Raw genomic sequence first — 18,429 nt, 5'->3', positions numbered from 1 at the left:
TTCCAAAGAGGCTCCGGAGTCACTGCCAAGGCCATAGGGGCTGATGATTTAGGTCATTTACTGTACTTGATTTCACATCAAAATGTGTCTTTTCCTTTCCATGGTACAATAAAAGCTCTACCTCTATTCTTGAACTTCAAAACCACACGAAGATGGAACTGAGAAAGGGAAAATACAAAGGAGGTTTTCATTTTAATATACGTTTCAAGTGCAAAGTCTCCATCTTCAGAAAGTTACTATCTAGAAAAGCAAATATACGTGTAAAGCCAAGATTTCATGGCTGAGCTAGCAAGGAATCGGTGGGGGCACATACGGAGGTGGAGGAGGGACTTTAGCATGTGAGCTAGTGGTTCCCAGACGAGGAGACTGAGGTACATGGTGAAAGACTTGATGGGGCAGAAGCAGGACCTGGGAAGAGAGAGCTTTGTGCCTGTGAAGAAAGGCATGAGGCTACAAGCCAGAGAGATGTGTCTGGCTACTATGTGAAGTTAGAGTGAAGGAAGAGAAGAATGGAGAGACAAATGTTTGAACTCCTGGTCTGAAAGTCATGGAAAACTGTTAAATAGGGTTCTTCCATAGGAACTAGAAGATAGTTGGAAGATAGTTGGGGATGCAGCATTAAAGGAGACGGAATGTGTGTGTAAGTAGATGTATAAAAAGAGATTGACACGTCGCACAGGGAGATCAGCTCTGTGCTTTGTGACCACCTAGAGGGGTGGGATAGGGAGGGTGGGAGGGAGACATAAGAGGGAGGAGATATATGCATACGTATAGCTGATTCACTTTGTTATACAGCAGAGCTAACACAACAATGTAAAACAATTATACTCCAATAAAGATGTTAAAAAAAAAAAGATTGTCATACATGCTGCAAACTAAGTTTAAGAAGCAAGTGAGAAAAGTGAAGAGTAAAACACATGGAGGATTGTGTAAGGTGAAAGAAGAAGTGGTCAACAGACGGCACAGGGGGACAGAGAGCTAGACCCAGGGTAACCTAGTTACAGGAGGCCCTCCGTATTCGCGGGTTCCTCATCGAACAATCCGAGGTTTAGTTAGTTGACTCAGCAGACATGGGGCCCACGGATAGAGAGGGCTGACTGTACTACGCCATTTCATATAAGGGACTTGAGCACCTGTGGATTTTGGTATCCACAGGGGGCCTGGAACCCATTCCCTGTGGATACAGAGGGACAGCTGTACATTAACGCTAAGTAGAGCTCCTGGAAGAGGCTCGTGGAGTCCAAATGCACCAGGTGGAAGAACGAGCTTGCAGGTTTGAATGTGTGGAAGTTTCCGTGTCAAGTATTCCTAATTTAGAATTATCTTTATTTTAAAGTTGAAACTCACTGGGGTCACTCTGCACAATACCTGAAATGCCAAAGCTGGGAAGCACAAGATTTCAGCTAGACTGGCAAGCTCTGGTGCCTAGAAAGGAAAGGATCTTGCCATGGTGGGAAACACATTTTATTAAGACATGCAACGCACAGATAGGGGAGTAGAAGAGGCGCTACCAGTAATAACCACATACTGACCTGGGGAGATCTTAAACGGACTGTTTCAAATGCCCCCCAGGCTTGTGCTCAACAGTGTCAACATTCATCCTTGGAGTCTGCATTTTGAATGGAAAACTACTGTGCACGGTAGTGCTGAAAGTAGAAAGGCCAAACCTTTCCTTGGCTGTAGCTGCATGATTCTTTCCCAAGGCTCATTTGTGCTTTAGTCGTTTTGCTTTGCTTGGCCTTTTTACAACATGGCAGCTCAGGAAGTGAAGATGAGGGACTCAGCAGATTTTTAAAAATTTTTCCTCCAAATGTTCCTTTAATACTAGTATATCTTGGACAAAGATCCCTGATGTTTTAATTAATTGTTCTTGGTGTTTCTTTAAAAGCATCCTTTGGCATTTGTGAATCTGCCATGGCTTTTGCTCTTAATTTGCACTCACTGGTATTTTCCTTTAATGCAGGAGAGGCACTTCTCAGTAGCCAGGTAAAATATAAGTTTTTTTTGGAGACTCTTTCTTGAAAGTTGCTGAATTCAGTGGTAACTTTAGGGTGGCAGCCTTAAGAAATGTCAGCTGGCAGAAAAAAAGAATAGTGCTGCCCTGTTGTTTCCTACTCCCCTCTGGGCGATCTGACTTCTAAAAATCCTTTGTTACTTTGCAATACATTTTCAAATGCATTTGAAGTAATTAAAACCCTGAATTGAATCTTGTTGTCACATTTAATTATTAGAGAGCTACCTTCCTCTAGGGTATCTGACTGCTGCCCAAAATGTTGGTCTTAATCTAAAACCAAGAAGAGACCTCTGACATAGTGAGAGCCACCGAAGTGTCATTTATTAAATATAAATGGTAAGCATCTAAAGGGGAAAAGATGAAGGGAAAATTACATTAACTCTTAGCAGACAAAGCTGCATCATTTTGACTTGTCACGTGATGATTTTAAAATGTGTGTGTTTCTATAATGTGTTACATTTGTACTGATAAATAAAGAATATTCTGACGCTCAACGTCTATCTCCAATTTGCCAAACTTAGTATAAATACAACGGTTTCTATTAGTCTATTATCTGGAAAGTGACTTAAGGAAAAAAATTAAATGATATTGATTTGAAATGAAGAAAGCTTATTTATGTGCATTTTAGGAAGCCTAAGTGAATCAGCTAAATACATACACCGAGAAAAAAAACATTACCCTTTGAGTAGTATCTTGTAATAAGCTGGAAACATGAAGCTTATTAAGGTGTTAGAAATTAAGCGGCTAATGAAATGTTCCTACTCTTGGCGCTCTTCTGTGATAGTAATTCCTTAAAAGTTAGAAATTGACTGTATCTCTATGACATAACAGAAAAGACACTCTTAAAGCCACTAGGAATTATCACCAAGTAGAAGCATATTTTACATGGTCAAAGAAGCACAGGCCAAGTTCTGGTACTTACTATGTAAGGACTATGGCAACTGCATCATTCAACACACTCTCCCCAAACAAGAGTGTGTACAGGTCGGGGTCGACATGCAGTTCATGGAAAATGGCCAACACCGTCACTAGGGAAGACACACAGATACGCAGAGTTAGCTGGGACGTAGCCAGGGACTTGTCCTTGGTTGTGGTCACCTGTATAAAGCACTCATTAAATGTTCATCTTCTCAAATCCATCACTATACACGCACCGAACCTTTAATCAAAGAACGATCTGACTGTTCACTTCCCTGCTTAGAGATTTCTCTGGGCTCGCTCCTCCCTGCTTACAAGAGAAAGTCAGCTCCTTGGTACGAGTCTTCTATAATCTTCATGCTCTTTACCTTCCAGTATCTCTTCCTGCACCACTCCCACCCCCTAACCACCCTTTGCTGCCTCCCTCAAGCCACAAGGAACTTGCCATAATTTCCCAAACTCGTGTCATTTTTTAATTACCTTGGCATTTTGATTCACTTTACCAGAGCAGCTATTTGTTTCCCATCCAAGTGCTACTGTTCCCCTCCTTCCTTAAATACGTAAACACAGACACACACAGGCACACACACATGCACACACACACACTTCTTGCTCTCCAAAAAAACCAAACCAAACCAAAACAAAAAACCTTTATTCAATCTTTAAAAGCCTTTCAAATTTCCCCTCCACACCCCTGATCCCTCAGCAAAGACCTGGGTCACTCCTGTTTGATGCATGAACGACTAAGTGAATGAATGAATGAATGTTGTTGCAGCGACTTATTCCTGTGAAGGGAGAGGTAGTTGGCACCTGGCTCTCATTCTCTCGAGATCACACTCATCTATAAAGATGGACTCAATGTTCCTGAAAGCAAGACCTAAGGATTCATTTTTGGCAGCCTGCTGCATGGCTACTATATACCTCATATCTGTATGGAGCCTTTGGGAGTACACCAGGGCAGTAAATAATCACAAACTGATTAGCTGTGGTCATCAAAACTATTCAGTGCCTTGATACTTGAAGCAGTCATGCAAAGTGTGAACAGCAATCATTAGGAAAATGATCCATTGAGTTGATTGCCAAAGGGGAAAAGAGGGTGGTTGAAAATGACACTGACGGTAAATTTTTAAGGCAGAGTGGGCATTTTCATTTCTGCTCTTTCTTTTCCTATTTCATGGGCCGTGAGGTTAGTAACTGTGTTGTATAAAAGAGTGCTGGGGGGAGAAAAAGCTGAGTTGGACTGTTTTGTAAGTAGAATCAAGAAGTTTGGCACTTGTCCTGCTATAATGGAAGGGTTTTAGTCAGACAATGACACAATCTGATTTAAACTTTGGAAATTAAGTTCAGGCAGCAGGGCAGAGGGCAGAATGGACGTGTGGCTAGAAGCTTTCCCAAATGTTCTGGCAAGAGATGAGTTGTACCAAGACAGGAAGAGTCCTAGATTCAGTCTCCTAAATTCTTGCACATCCTGCTCTGCCCTGAACATCCACCACCCTGGGTTCTGATAGGTCAGTGACCACCGTGCTTTGTACTTTACTTACTCGTTGGTTCTCATCTTCCCTCTGTGTCACTAGCCCTTAGCACGGTGCTAGAATATAGTAAGCCTTTAGTGAGTGAATGAATAAAAGATAACGTCAGGGAGGATAGAGCAGAGGTGACAATACCCACAAGATATTTGGGATGGAGAATTGGTGGGTCTTGGTGCTTGAGAGAGAGCAAGGAGTGCTCTTGGTTTCAACCCTGGGCAGTTGGTAGATGGGCTGCATAAGAGAAATTAGTTTGTAGACAGGGGCATTTTGTAAGTTTGGTTTTTGACATGTTGACTTAAATAGCCAGGTAGAATTTCCAAAGGAGATTTCAATAAGAAAGCTGGAAATAAAAGGCTGTAAGCCGAGTTGGACAGAGTTAAAGCAGAAGAAAGATTTTAAGTGTTATAAGCATGTAGATGGAACATAAAGCCACAGGAGTGGCTGAGATTGCCTGGGCAAAGTATATAGAAAGAGAAAAGAGTTCATGAGAGATCCTTGGGGAACACTTACAGCTAAGGGGTAGGTGGAGAAAAAAAGGCATGAAACATACGCGTGGGATATTTGCCAAACCTGACCCTAAGCATGAACAAGTTGGCTGAAAACCATATTCATCATGCATAGAGTTTTATTTACTAAAAATTATCCTGGGGAAAGGAGAACTGAATTCAACAACTAGCTCTGAGGTAAAGAGACAACAGATATAAAATGTCATGAATTGGCATGACAATTAGCCGGCTCCCATTTTACTAGGCATAGAGTCAATTTCATTATTCTAGCTGAGTAGATCCTTAATCACGACAGGCAGAACGGCAGAGATGTCCTCTCTACTAGCATGTAGCTGTTCACATTTGCCACCACCCTTAGCCTTTGCAGGCGGTCGTAGGAGGGGCTAACAATTACCTCTGCTAAGTAACCTCTGTCTACTGCTAGGATAGTCAAGACCCTGCATCTAATCAAAACAAAGAGACTTCCATTGGGGGTTTTAATTAGCAACATTTTCCTTTTGCTAGGTTTTTGTGGAATAAAAGTAATTTTTAAATTAGAAAATTCTATCATGGAAGCTCTATTGAATATTGGATGTTGTTTTATTGTGATTGTTGATTTTCCAAGCTTTGAAGATGACTCCCAGACACACAGGTTTCCTAGGCTCACAAATAGGGATGTAAGGCCCAGGGTTTCTTTCCCCACATCCCCAGTTATGAAGTCCACCCTGGGCTGGGATGGACTCTGCACTTTTCCAGTGAGAGCTCTGGGCCTTAGAAGGGAAAGGCTCTTAGTTGAATATCCAGTTTTGTTCAAAACTGTTCTGACATTCCCACAATTCCTTTTTTTTTTTTTTTTTGTGGTACGCGGGCCTCTCACTGTTGTGGCCTCTCCCATTGCGGAGCACAGGCTCTGGACACGCAGGCTCAGTGGCCATGGCTCACGGGCCCAGCCGCTCTGCGGCATGTGGGATCTGCACGGACCAGGGCACGAACCAGTGTCCCCTGCATCGGCAGGCGGACTCTCAACCACTGCGCCACCAGGGAAGCCCCCACAATTCCTTTTGCACAAAGAACTGAACTCCACTTCATAAACGTTATCCCACACAAGAGAGAAAGCTATTACTCTGTGCATTCCTATTTACCCTGTGAAGAAATGGAACGGCTTGGAAACAGAGCCAGGCAGTGTGTCCTACAAGAGGAAGTATTTGCTAGGACCACAAATGAGTTGAATAGGTGAGTCAGGAAATTAGCCGCCCACTCTCGCTGCTAAGCTTAGAGCTTTTAAAAAACACATTTAATTAGCTCGTTGGCAGGGCTCAATCTCACACACAATGTCCAAGACTCTGTGTCACCTTCCCAGGAGGGAGTCTCTTGGAACAGCTGTGGACATGCTCACACAAGCTCTGCCCACGTGTTGCTGGGTTTGTAAGGACAGCCTAGATCCGAGGCTGGGCTGAAAAGCAATGCACAGTTAGATAAGCCTTCTTGTGACAGTATGAGGAGAACATTCTAGACCCCATGTGGATAAGAAGGGGAGAAGACACAATCCAATTTCTTAAGCCTCTGATTTTATCAGGGGATTCAGTCATATTTGCCTTTGTCATGCTGTAGTTGCACCCATCGCTTAGTGATGGGTTGGAAGCTCCGCTTGGGGCTCAGGACCCCTCCCTCCCCAACACATCCTCTTTCTACTTGACTTTTTAGCTGGAGAAATATCCGCTTTGTCTCCCAAATTGGTAGTAAGGAATACAAGCACACATAACTTTATGCCCAAACACACATACACACACACACACACACACACACACACACACACATAACTACCCCCAGGTAAGAGCAGTGGATGGTTGAGAAATGTCACTGACTCACTGGAGATATCTGAGAAAATAGTTTCAGAAATCAAACAGCAAGGGGTCTTGGGGGAATGAATGAGGCAGTGGAGTGGACGGCACTTCTGAGAAGCTGGTGATCAAGTGAAGCCTATGGAGCAGAAAGCCAAGAGAGGCTTTCTCTTCAATTTCTAAATTACAGGTTGAGCAGAATAAGCGGATAAAGAAGTTGAAGAGAGAGGAAAAAGAGGGGAACCCCTTTAAAGCATTGAAACTATTATTGTCTCATCTCAAGTGTAAAAACCATACCTGGAGATAAAAATTCAGATAATGACTGGCTGACCCCATCAGTACCTCAATGTGTTGACTCTTAAATGATGTTTTGCTTTTTTTTCTTTTTTTACTGCTAGCTTTTGAACTAACCTCTTTCCTAATGCTCTTTCAGTCACTTTTTTTTTTTTTTGAGGTACACAGGCCTCTCACCGCTGTGGCCTCTCCCATTGTGGAGCGCAGGCTCCGAACACACAGGCTCAGCCGCCATGGCCCACAGGCCCAGCCACTCCGCGGCATGCGGGATCCCCCCAGACCGGGGCACGAACCCGCGTCCCCTGCATCGGCAGGCGGACTCCCAACCACTGCGCCACCAGGGAAGCCCTCTTTCAGTCACTTTTAAGTCTTCAGGGTGATTTAGTGACAGTCCCTTCCCTAGACTCTCCATTAGCAGCTCTCTGACCCATATTTTCTTGGTGTTTTACAAGGAATTTAAATTTCAAATGATATGGGTCTATGGAAAACATCACACAGCAGTTCCTACCCCTGTTGCTCTAAGTCATCACTGAGCCTTGTCAAAATGCTGGCTTTCCCTGGAGAGTGCTCTCTGTGGTTTTCTGTGCAAATCAGTATGTGTGACACTTGTCCCTGACACATGGAGAATCAAAAATGTCCCTGGCCTGTGCAGCTGAACCATGTCAGGCCTGACAGGTGGAGAACCCTGGTAATCTCATAAATAAGGTAGCATTTTTGCATTTCCACAAGTGATTATTGGGGAAATGTGGGATTTCTTGTTACTCATGTGATTCCTATAGAAGAAATTCTCCTGTAACTCTTCCCACTTTTCTGAAATATTATACAGAGTGAGATTTCAAGGAGAGACTTCCAAAAAAGTTGAGGTATCCTAGTACAGGCTCGAATACTGGAATTATTTTGAGCCTAAACCTTCTCAGTGAAGCCTTGGCAGCAGAATCAGCGCATGTACTGGTTTGGCCGGTCAAGCTTTGCTAATCATATCCTAGAATTACAACTAGAAAACCTAACCCTTCTGAAATAAGTCAGAGAAACTATGCCAGATCTAGAAAGCTAACCACTAGATTTACTTCTTTGAGGTTATTCTAAATCAGAAGGTACACAAATCATCATGGAAGATTTAACCCTAAAACGCTGCAATTTTATTTTGGCCATCAATAGGATATGTTATTTTGGTACCAAGTTAGGAGTGGAGAAAGTACCATAGGCAAGCACACTATTGAAGCCCTCTTCACCAGGGATCCTTGGGAGAAACAAGCCCTAATGTCCCAAGGCAATGGTTTCAAAGTATGGTCCAGGGTCCTTTGGGAGTTCCTGAGACCTATCCAGGAAGATTCCCCAAGGTCAAAACCATTTTCAGATTAATAGGACAATGTCACTTGAGTTTTTCCTTCTTATTATGTCATCTGTGTACAGTGGAATTTTCCAGAAGCTATATGATGTGTGCGAGTGCAATTGAATGCAGAAGCAGATGTGAGAATCCAGCTGTCTTCTACCACACCACATATTAAGGAGATTTGAAAAGATGTAGAACAATGTCCCTCTTCTCAGTAAATTTTTTTGTTTTGGAAATAAATTTATTTTTATAAAAATATGTCATTTAGCTTATAAATGGTTTATGATGGCTATTTTAAATAGATCGATGAAAATATGTTAAAAAATTTAAAGTTCTAACATGGTAAGAATTGATAGATGTAACACCCATAAACAAAAAGCTCCTTGAGGTCTTTCCTAATTTTGAAGAATTGTAAAGTGGTTGTGACACCAAAAAGTTTGAGAACCATTGTCCAAAGACACTTGTTGTACGTAATGAATTAATTTACATCCTCTGCACTCAGAATGATACTGGCTAAGCATCATCTTTGAGAGAAATGAGAAAATAGTTGCTCAAATCATTTTCTGTAGAATTTAGCTCTCTTGGATTCCTGTTGAGAAAGCCACCCTAGATCTTAATATCTTTTGCCACACTATAACCAGCTGGCATATAGGTAGAGGATTTCTAAAACTCCCACATGAGGAAAATTATTCTTTTCATATTAATTCCACTGGCACATTTCTGGAATCACAGTTCTGTCGTGAGTGTTTCTGTTTGTTTAAGTCCGTTTTTGGAATGTAAGTGCTTTGTGGACAGAGATTATTTCTTCAATATATGAATAATAAAAACACTGACAATCCTACATCCTTTCCTCGACTTCGAACATGGCTGAATGTTATTCCAGAAGAATCTACTTCCTCTTTTGCTTTAAAACCAGGAGTACAGTCCTTAGCAGTTACTGAGAATATAAAAAGGTAATCAGAAGATCACAAGGTTTGGTATTAAGAAAAAAAAGATATTGAAAGATTAGGAAGGGAGAAACCTGAGAATAAATACAGGGGTCGGGGGGATGTTTCCCAGATTCCATATTTGGGAACTTATGGGCTGAAATCTGTTGGCACTTTAGCTGGTGCTTTAAAAATTTTTCCCAAAGGTACCTACAACAGAAATATTCTAAACTTAACATTAGCACAGGACAGAAACATTTAAAATAAGGCCCAGTTTTCTCACCAATGGGGTTTAATGAGCCATGGTGCAGTTTAATGGGGAATCTCTGCAGTATGCTCAATATCTGAGTGAAGATGACTCACCCTGTCATCAACAAGCGTTCTCCAATCAGGATTACGACAAGCATTTTGCCATTTTAAAAATGAACACAGTAGGCAAGGGTTTGCCTACAAATCATGAAATAAATTCAGAGAAAAGCTCAGTGGAGCCATAAGGCAGACAAAGCTTGGATGGGTCATCAATGGAAGGTAAAAATATCACTGTGACCCATGAAAAGTAACAATTGTAGGAAAAAAGATGGTAGTGTTAGTCATGATCCTAAGATAAGTGGATTTCACAAATAAATTTTTCTCTTGCTACAAAAAGATATGAAACAAGCAGGTATCTTATACCATCATTGCCCAATCTGTGGATCAAGACCCTGAGGGACATTACAGAAAAGGTTTCAAAGTAGAGGGTGCATATTCCTGCTTTCTAAGCAGTTTAGACAAGCTGCTAAGGGTGAACAAGAGTAATATTGAGACGAGTCCACACTGGGTCTATGTGAGAGAGAGGGGAAAAGGGACAGGAGGAGAGGGATCATACCATGTGTCCAATCATTCATGTCATCACTCTGTGAGGTAGCCTGGATAATGCCTGCCCCCCCACTACCACCAAAGATGTCCATGCACTAACCCCTGGAACCTGTGCATATATAACCTTACACGGCAAAAGGGACTTTGCAGATGTAATTAAGGTTCCCTTAAAATGGGCAGATTATGTTGGATTATTCAGGAGGGTCCAACCTAATCACACAGGCTCTTAAAAGCAGAGAAATTTCTTTGCCTGGTCAGAGATGCAGTTGAAGGCAAGGCAGAAGAGAGACTGAAAAAAAGAGGGAGTCAGGAAGATTCCAAGGGTGCGAAGGATTGAACACTCCATTGCTAACTCTGAGATGTAGGGACTCACTTGCAAGGGCCAGAGGGAGATCTCTAGCAGCCAAGGTATTCCCAGCTTTCAGCCAGCAAGGAAACAGGAACCTCAGTCCTATAACTGCAAGGAACTGGATTCTACCAACAAACAGAATGACCCTGGGAGAGGATTCTTCCTAGAGCTTCCCTGTAAGAGCCCAACTAGCCAACACCTTGATTTTGCCCTTGTGAAACCTGGAGTAGAGATCCCAGTTGAGCCAACCTGGACTACTGACCTATAGAACTATAAAATAATAAATTTGTGTTGTCTTAAGCTGCAACATTTCTGGTAATTTGTTATAGCAGCCCTAGCAAACGAATACACTCTGCTACCCTCTCACCATAGGAACTACAAAATGGCTAAACTTCCAGGCATTTGATTTTTCAATATATGAGTTACTGAGTGGGGATGTAGCTAGAACGGCCCTTCAGTCCTCCCGGCCCCTACCCCACCATGGGTAGAAACGAAGTCACTTAGACAAATCTTTTAGCTCATGCTTAGCAAGGGAAAACCTGGACCGATGAGAAGGCTGTGGGTTTGAAAATCTTTGTGCGTATGGGGTCCTCTGTGCTAATTAATTACCCATGCGAGTCACCCTTGGTACGATCATCACACACAACAGATCACTCGTTTACTCAGAATGTATTACTTTATAGCTCATCAGATCACTTTATTTTCCAGTGTTTATTTTATATGACCTACACTGTGAAGAATTGGTGCTGAAGTGGGAATGATGACTTCCAAACCAGGGTGGAAAGTTAACACAACTGGGTAAGCCAAGTCTAAAGCGAGCAAGCCAAAAGTCATAAAGCAGCTCTCAGGATAATTTTTATTTTTCTTCTCTGAACTTTGTTTTGTATTTTATAATTTTTTTTACAATAAGCATGCACTATTTTTAGAATAAGAAAGGTAAAAATCATCTTAAAAACTGGCCAAACTTAATAAGGAGATACAGCATGGAACCCGGAGTCTCTTCCCACGGCCCAGGATGCCATATGTGAGGACCCCTCACCTCCTCCCTTTCTCTCAGAACTTCCTCCCTGGGCTTCCAGATTGTTGAGCCCTCTGTGTGACACGACACTGTGGACACTTCTTGTCTTTCCAAGTGCTCTCCTTTGTGCTGGGGATACAAGCTTCACCTAATTTCCCTTCAACCCCTCTTGTCTCTTTTTCTCTCTCTCCTGGGTAAACTCAAGCAGATGCTGCCCAGGAACTCCTCCTCGGTTCCCTTCTCACTCGACCAGCTCTCCCTGAGCAATCTCATCCACACTAAGTGATCTCAATCTCCAGCCCATCTCTTCCTCTCCCTCAGCTACAGACTCCCGTATCTAGCCACTGCCAAGACAACTCCACCTGGAGTTCTTCTACTGGAACAAATACTTGTTAAGCATCACTGTGTGCCTGGCACTGGGCATGGATGTGCTATAGATTCCCTATCCCCCAACCAGCCTTTGTCAATCGGCTGCTCTTGCCCTTGAACTACCAATCTCAAGGAATGGCATCATCACCTACCCAGAAACACTTTGTTTGTGTTAAAAAATGTGACTTATCTTATTTACAATGGAAAAATCTCTGGCATTATAGGATATAATTTCAAGAGACAAGCCACACTTTGCAGTTCAGTGGTTTACAAGGTCAGTCAAGGAAAGAAAAAGAAACCAGTTCCAGAGGTGCTATATTACATCAGATACTGCAGTGTGAACTAGCTTTGTCATCTCTGAAATTTTAGTCCTCTACAGTAATCCTTTCTGGATTGGAAAATAATATAAGCAGGCAGAAGTTCAGGTGCAGGTAAATGCTTTTTCTTATGTGAAAGCAGTATTAAAAAACAAACAAACAAACAAAAACATCTCCCAAAAAACAGCCTGCAAGCATTTTTACTTTTCTTTAAATTGGTCCCCTTGGATAAAAAGTTGGTCATCACTGGTATCGGTTATTCATCTATATATTTGTTGATGCCTTTGATCGTTTTGGCAAGCAACAGGCAGTTAATTCTGTTGACCTAATGAGTGAACAAATGAATGAAACTTGAAGGTCATGCGCCATGTGGCTAACTCCTTGAAGATCAGACCGGCTCCTGCCTCTCTTGTGTCCTCCCATTGTGGTCAATGACTTCTTTGCCCACTCACTGACCTGATAGCACTTGTTATAAAAAGCTGTTTTTGTTTCAGTTCAAAATAATACATTGAACACTACAATGTGTTTTTTTTATAGTACCCAGGTAAAAGGTCAGTCCCTGTCCTTTCTTGGCTGTGTTCTAGAAGGAGGGAAACCACTTTTCAAGGAATCCTAACCCCAGGAGCCTCTGAGAGGCTTCGTAGAGCAAAGGCACTCAACCCAGGCTGCTACTTGGGGTGCTCTCCTGGCTCCTTAGGCATCTCACCCTTCAGGAGGTGCTCATTTTCAGGTTGTGCAAGTGCTGACGCTGCATTTATGTGACTCTGAGAGTGAGTGCTGCCTACAGTGTGACTCAGTAGTTGCCTCATTGCCCCATGGTTTTGACCTCAGTCAGTCAAGCCAAATCCTAAAGGGAGCCAGAGGGTGCTCTTGTTCAAGGAAACACTCTCCAAGAAATTTCTGAATCCAATTTCCCCCCATATGCAATATCTTCTTTAACACATAATTGGAAAGTGTGGGCTGGACACTGACTTTCAAAACTTCTGTTCTGCAGGTCTGTCTTTGAGCGCTGCTGAGAATGAACTGCTTTCGTTTAAGCAGAGCCATTCTGTTCCCCAAAGCAGTGAGCCAGAGAGGTCTGTCAGCCACAGCTGTTTCCCAGCTGTCCACGGAGCTGTTGAATTGCTTCAAATGGTTTTTCAGTGTATTCTTGAAACCCCATCCTCAGAACACCTGGAGTCTTGCTTTATCCACTCTCAATATCCCGGGCATTTATATAGTTGGTTGTCACCCACTATCTTTTCTAATTCTGTTCTGTGGAGCTGACTTTCCATAACTAGGCTTCCAATTGCTGAAGCAAGACCTTTGCGCCAAGACCTTGCTATTCACAACTCTGTTCTGAGGTAGACATCATGGTTGGGAACTTGACTCTGACGTCAAACCAACCTCTGTTCGGATCCCAGCTACAATGCAAATGAACTTGGTGATCTTGAGCCAGTTACTTAACCTCACTAAGCTTTCAGTAAGCTTCACTGGCAAAAGGGAGATAAAAATATTCCCTCCCTCGTAGGTTTTTGGAGAATGATTAAGTGGGATAATTTATGTAAAGTGTCTGGCATATTGTATTTCAGTAAATGGTGGTTACCATTAATGCTATTATTCATGTCATCAAAACCATCAGAGGGTTTGTCCATTATAAAATGGAATGACACCTTCTACTTGTGTGTTTCCCCTTTGATACTCAAAAATGCCTTCAAGAGACGTAAATAGATATTATCAAGCAGAGAAGTGACGAAAACTCTTCTCTGCCTCCTTCCATTTCTCACAAATTACCCCTTGAATTTCTGCATTTGGAAAGAACACCTACTCCTACCCAACGTACATTTACTTTCTCTTTCTGAGTCTCAAGGTCCCTGTCTAAAAAAGAGATTGAGAGAGCTTGTCTTTAAGGTCCTTCCAAAACTAAAATTCTATGGCTCTCAGACCTAAACTCCAAACTGTAGACTCTGGGTGTGGAGAGTGCATATTTTCCTAATTATGCCGATGGAGCCTGGGTGGGAACTGAGATCAGGGGTTGCAGAGCAACAGGTGCATAATAGTGTCAAAGGCAAATGATCATGAGCTTGACTCTTCTGCATAAGTGAGGAGAGAGCTGTTATAATAGCAAGAGTGTGTGCTCTCGATTTGACCCTGGCCCCCAGAATTATCAAGCCAGGACACCCCCAAAGGGAGTCTGAGCCTAGGAAGATCTTGCTAGTATTGAGCAGGTCATGCCATCTGTGGCCTGAATGGGGATTTTTTTTAAAAACCTACTCATACGGCCATCTCTTATAGGAGAGAAACATGGTTTGTGGTTCCTCCAACTGACATGTTGTCTTCTTCAATCAAGCAAAATACTGTCTTGAAGGAGGTCCTATGCCTTCCCAGGACCCTCTTCTCACCAGAGTGATACAAGAGTTCATGGGGCCCTTCCTCCGAGCTCACAAAGCTGCCTGACTACCTCTGTCTCATCTTTTAAACTTACTGCCAGTTTTCATATTTATATCCCCCTTTAGACTGGAGTTTCCTGAGGGCAGGATCAGTATTTTGCTTCTCACTCCCTCCCTCAGTCACTCCTATAATACCTAGTGCATAGCAGGTGCCGAATAAATGTTTGTTAAATGAAATCAACAATAAAGTGAGAACTTGACTATTAGGTTTCATTTTGTGCTAAGCCTAATGGGCACATCACTGTTCTATAATATTTTGAGAAATAACAGTGGTGTAGGACAAAGAATGTTGGATACACTTTGTCTCCCATCTCTGCCACTTATGACCCTTGCAGACTTAAATAAACCACTTAAGTATTTATAATCTTAAGTTTCTTAAAATGGAGATAATTGACTGGCTGTGGTGATGATCAAATTATATGATATATGTGTACACACTTAGTTAATTGTTGTTATCACTAAATGGTATACTCTCCAGGTAGAAAAATTCAGATGGAGGTTTTCGTTTGCTACCAATTGGTGGCTTTGGGTTCTAAATTTTGACTTAACAGACTCTTTGATGGTTAGAATAAGGACATTACTGATTTTAGAGCTGGCTGCACGTTAGCTGAAGTCAATAATACACTTTGATCATACAGATGTTAATGTCTTACAGAAAACATAGTCTAATTATCTAAGAAAATAGAAGTCCTGGCTTTTGTGTCAATCTTTCATGGACTTACTATAAAATCTTAAGAAAAACCCAACATTTTTCTGTGCCTCAATTATTTCATCTAAGAAATGGATCCTCTCTACCCAAGAAAACTACATGAAAGTAATTGAAATACTGCGAGTGGAAGCTATTTCAGTTCACTGAAAGAGATACATAATATAAATTCAACCTGTTCTTTTTATTTCTGGGTAAGTTAGCTCAAGAATAGAATCTGGGTTTATATGATGGTGTTTTATAGACCTGGGTTTATGTAGAGACTTTTAAACTGATGCTATCCCAGTATGTTTAACATGGAATTGGACAGACACACAAAAATGCAACCGAATACTATTAAATGACACTGTGTACAGGTTTGAAGCACAGATTGCCTCGTAAAAATGGCTGGTCTGTCTGCAGTCTCTAGAAGCCTGCTACCTTCTATGGGAAGTACGCTGGTCTAATATCCTCTGACTTCCTCGGAGGTTTAATTTTTTTCTACCTAGAATTCAATGAAAACATATGAAAAGACCCCGAATGATCCCTCACTGCTTGCCTTCTTCCACAGCAATACTAATACAGTACTTCTCTACCAAATATTACACAATAGAAGTAGAGTCACCCAAGTTTCTCTACAGATAACTAGGCAAATGATTTAGGGACATAACCTTATACTGTATGTGAGCTTTTTTTTTTTTTTTTGAATATGGGAATAAAACCATCTCAATCTCTTCCTATGCTGCTTAAGAGATATTAAATGAATGTTGTCTTTGTTCTCAAAGCCAGTCCTGGTGCTGAAGAGACTGCTTTGTAAATTACATCTTATTTTTTTTGTCTGCAGATAGAAAGTTATTCAGTTTTCTCTTGAATTTCTGTGTAGAATGCTGCTAACACCAGTGCTGAGAAACCACAAACTTGGTGTATTCTGAAACTCTGAAATGCAGAGGCAGAGAGGACCAAAGAAGAAAAAGAACAATATATATGACTGTAAAAAAAGAAGCTATAGGGCTTCCCTGGTAGCGCAGTGGTTGAGAGTCCACCTGCTGACGCAGGGGACACGGGTTCGTGCCCCAGTTCGGGAAGATCCCACATGCTGAGGAGCGGCTGGGCCTGTGAGCCATGGCCGCTGAGCAAACATTGTCATAATCAGAAGACTTTTCATTGTTTAGTTCTGTTTTTCTAGGTCCCTTTGATCACACACGCTCTTCATTATTGTTTTTCAATATTTAATTGTGGTCTTCATTCATTTCTTTTGTTTGTATTATAGCTTTTTTTGCGGTACGCGGGCCTCTCACTGTTGTGGCCTCTCCCGTTGCGGAGCACAGGCTCTGGACGCGCAGGCTCATTGGCCATGGCTCACGGGCCCAGCCGCTCCGCGGCATGTTGGATCTTCCCAGACCAGGGCACGAACCCGTGTCCCCTGCATCGGCAGGCGGACTCTCAACCACTGCGCCACCAGGGAAGCCCGACAATGTTAATAATCATTCCTCCAATATTAAAAAAAAAAAAATCAGGGCTTCCCTGCTGGTGCAGTGGTTAAGAATCCCCCTGCAAATTCAGGGGACACGGGTTCGAGCCCTGGTCCAGGAGGATCCCACATGCTGCGGAGCAACTAAGCCTGTGTGCCACAACTATTGAGCCTGTGCTCTAGAGCCTGCGAGCCACAACTACTGAGCCTGCGCCCACAGCTATTGAGCCTGCGTGGCACAACTACTGAAGCCTTGCACCTAGAGCCCATGCTGCACAAGAGAAGCCACTGCAATGAGAAGCCCACGCACCGCAACGAAGAGTAGCCCCTGCTCGCTGCAACTAAAGCCCACGCACAGCAATGAAGACCCAAAGCAGCCAAAAATTAATTAATAAATTAATTTAAAAAAATCAAAATTCTAACCAGAGAGTTCAATGACAAATGAAAAAATATGAGAGACAGCCCGATTAAGTCACCCTTACCGGAGAGGCTTTTCTCCAAAAATAACAGTTCTGCTTTTAATTATAGATTCTTGGGTCTATTAATCAGCCGTCTTCCTCAAGGCTAAGCTTGGTGCAAATAACAGAGAAGGATTCAGCAAAATGCCTTGTTTAATTAAAAAGAATTTAATTAAAAATATTTTTATACACATGACCAATCACCATTATTTATGCAGATGTTCCTTCGTGCTTTGGAAAGGCTTTTTTTCTTTCTTTTCCTCCTTTGTCAAAAAAATATGCTGTTCTTCTGCAAGAACTACTGTGAAATGAGAAGCACTATGATTGGTAGTTAATACCTATTTTTATCAAAACAGCAGTGTAGCTCACACATCACCCGTGCAGCTGTAACCATAGTAACCCCAAATAGAAAGGGTCTTCTTCGGATTATCAACACGATCAAAGGTAAGATAGTTCATGTGCCTCTGGAATAGTTACACTGCAGCAAACTTTAAAGGATAAAGGTGGCATTTTTCCCCTTACAACTTAAATGTTAAATGAAAATAGTGACTTGCAAGTATGGTATATAAAACCACCTTTCATTTTTGAAGACTCTTATTTCCTCAAAGTGTTAATAATAGAAAAGATGAAAACTCAATGCTATTCATTTGTCCAGTGCTTCCATCTGATTATGCTGAGGAGACAATAATAATCATTTTGCCAAGCTGGAGAATTTGTTACAGGTAAAACCCTACCCTTGGGCACCCTGTAGGATGAGAAGTCATATTTTGTGCCCATGTACTCAGAGGGTGGCTTTGGTCAGTGGTGATTGTAGACACACATTACGTGGGATAAGCTACAGTCAGTGACTCAAGGTGTGGACTGGCAGTCAAATTATGAAGAAAAGGAGTCTTTAATTAGAGAAGTGGAACTCGTTTGAAAGAGCAGTGAAGTACCAACCCAAACACAGATCTGAATTTGGCTTTATAATTTGTGGTAGTATTAGAATGGGGTGAGGAGGGGATAAAAGGCTAGAGCACTCATTCTTAATTATTCCATGATCTATATAATCCAAAACAGAGGCTGGTATTCAAGCCTTTCTACTACATTTTGCAATGCCTGATATGACTCCAGGAGCAGCATCTGGAAGCACAGGGAA

At 42.0% G+C, this 18,429-nt stretch overlaps 1 protein-coding gene across 1 annotated transcript in view; it reads right to left on the bottom strand.

Moving 5' to 3' along the window:
- Window positions 1–18,429, bottom strand: part of SLC9A9 (solute carrier family 9 member A9) — a 540,289-nt gene that overhangs the window by 350,168 nt on the left and 171,692 nt on the right. Inside the window, exon 6 of the mRNA XM_082654190.1 lies at window positions 2,937–3,042. Within this exon, the coding sequence (XP_082510316.1) occupies window positions 2,937–3,042 (106 nt within the window). The remainder of the gene's footprint in view (window positions 1–2,936; window positions 3,043–18,429) is intronic.

The sequence above is a fragment of the Grampus griseus genome (assembly GCF_964374135.1).
Source record: "Grampus griseus genome assembly, chromosome: 5".
NCBI classification, from domain to species: Eukaryota; Metazoa; Chordata; class Mammalia; order Artiodactyla; family Delphinidae; genus Grampus; species Grampus griseus.
This window is presented reverse-complemented; position numbering and strand designations above follow the sequence as displayed.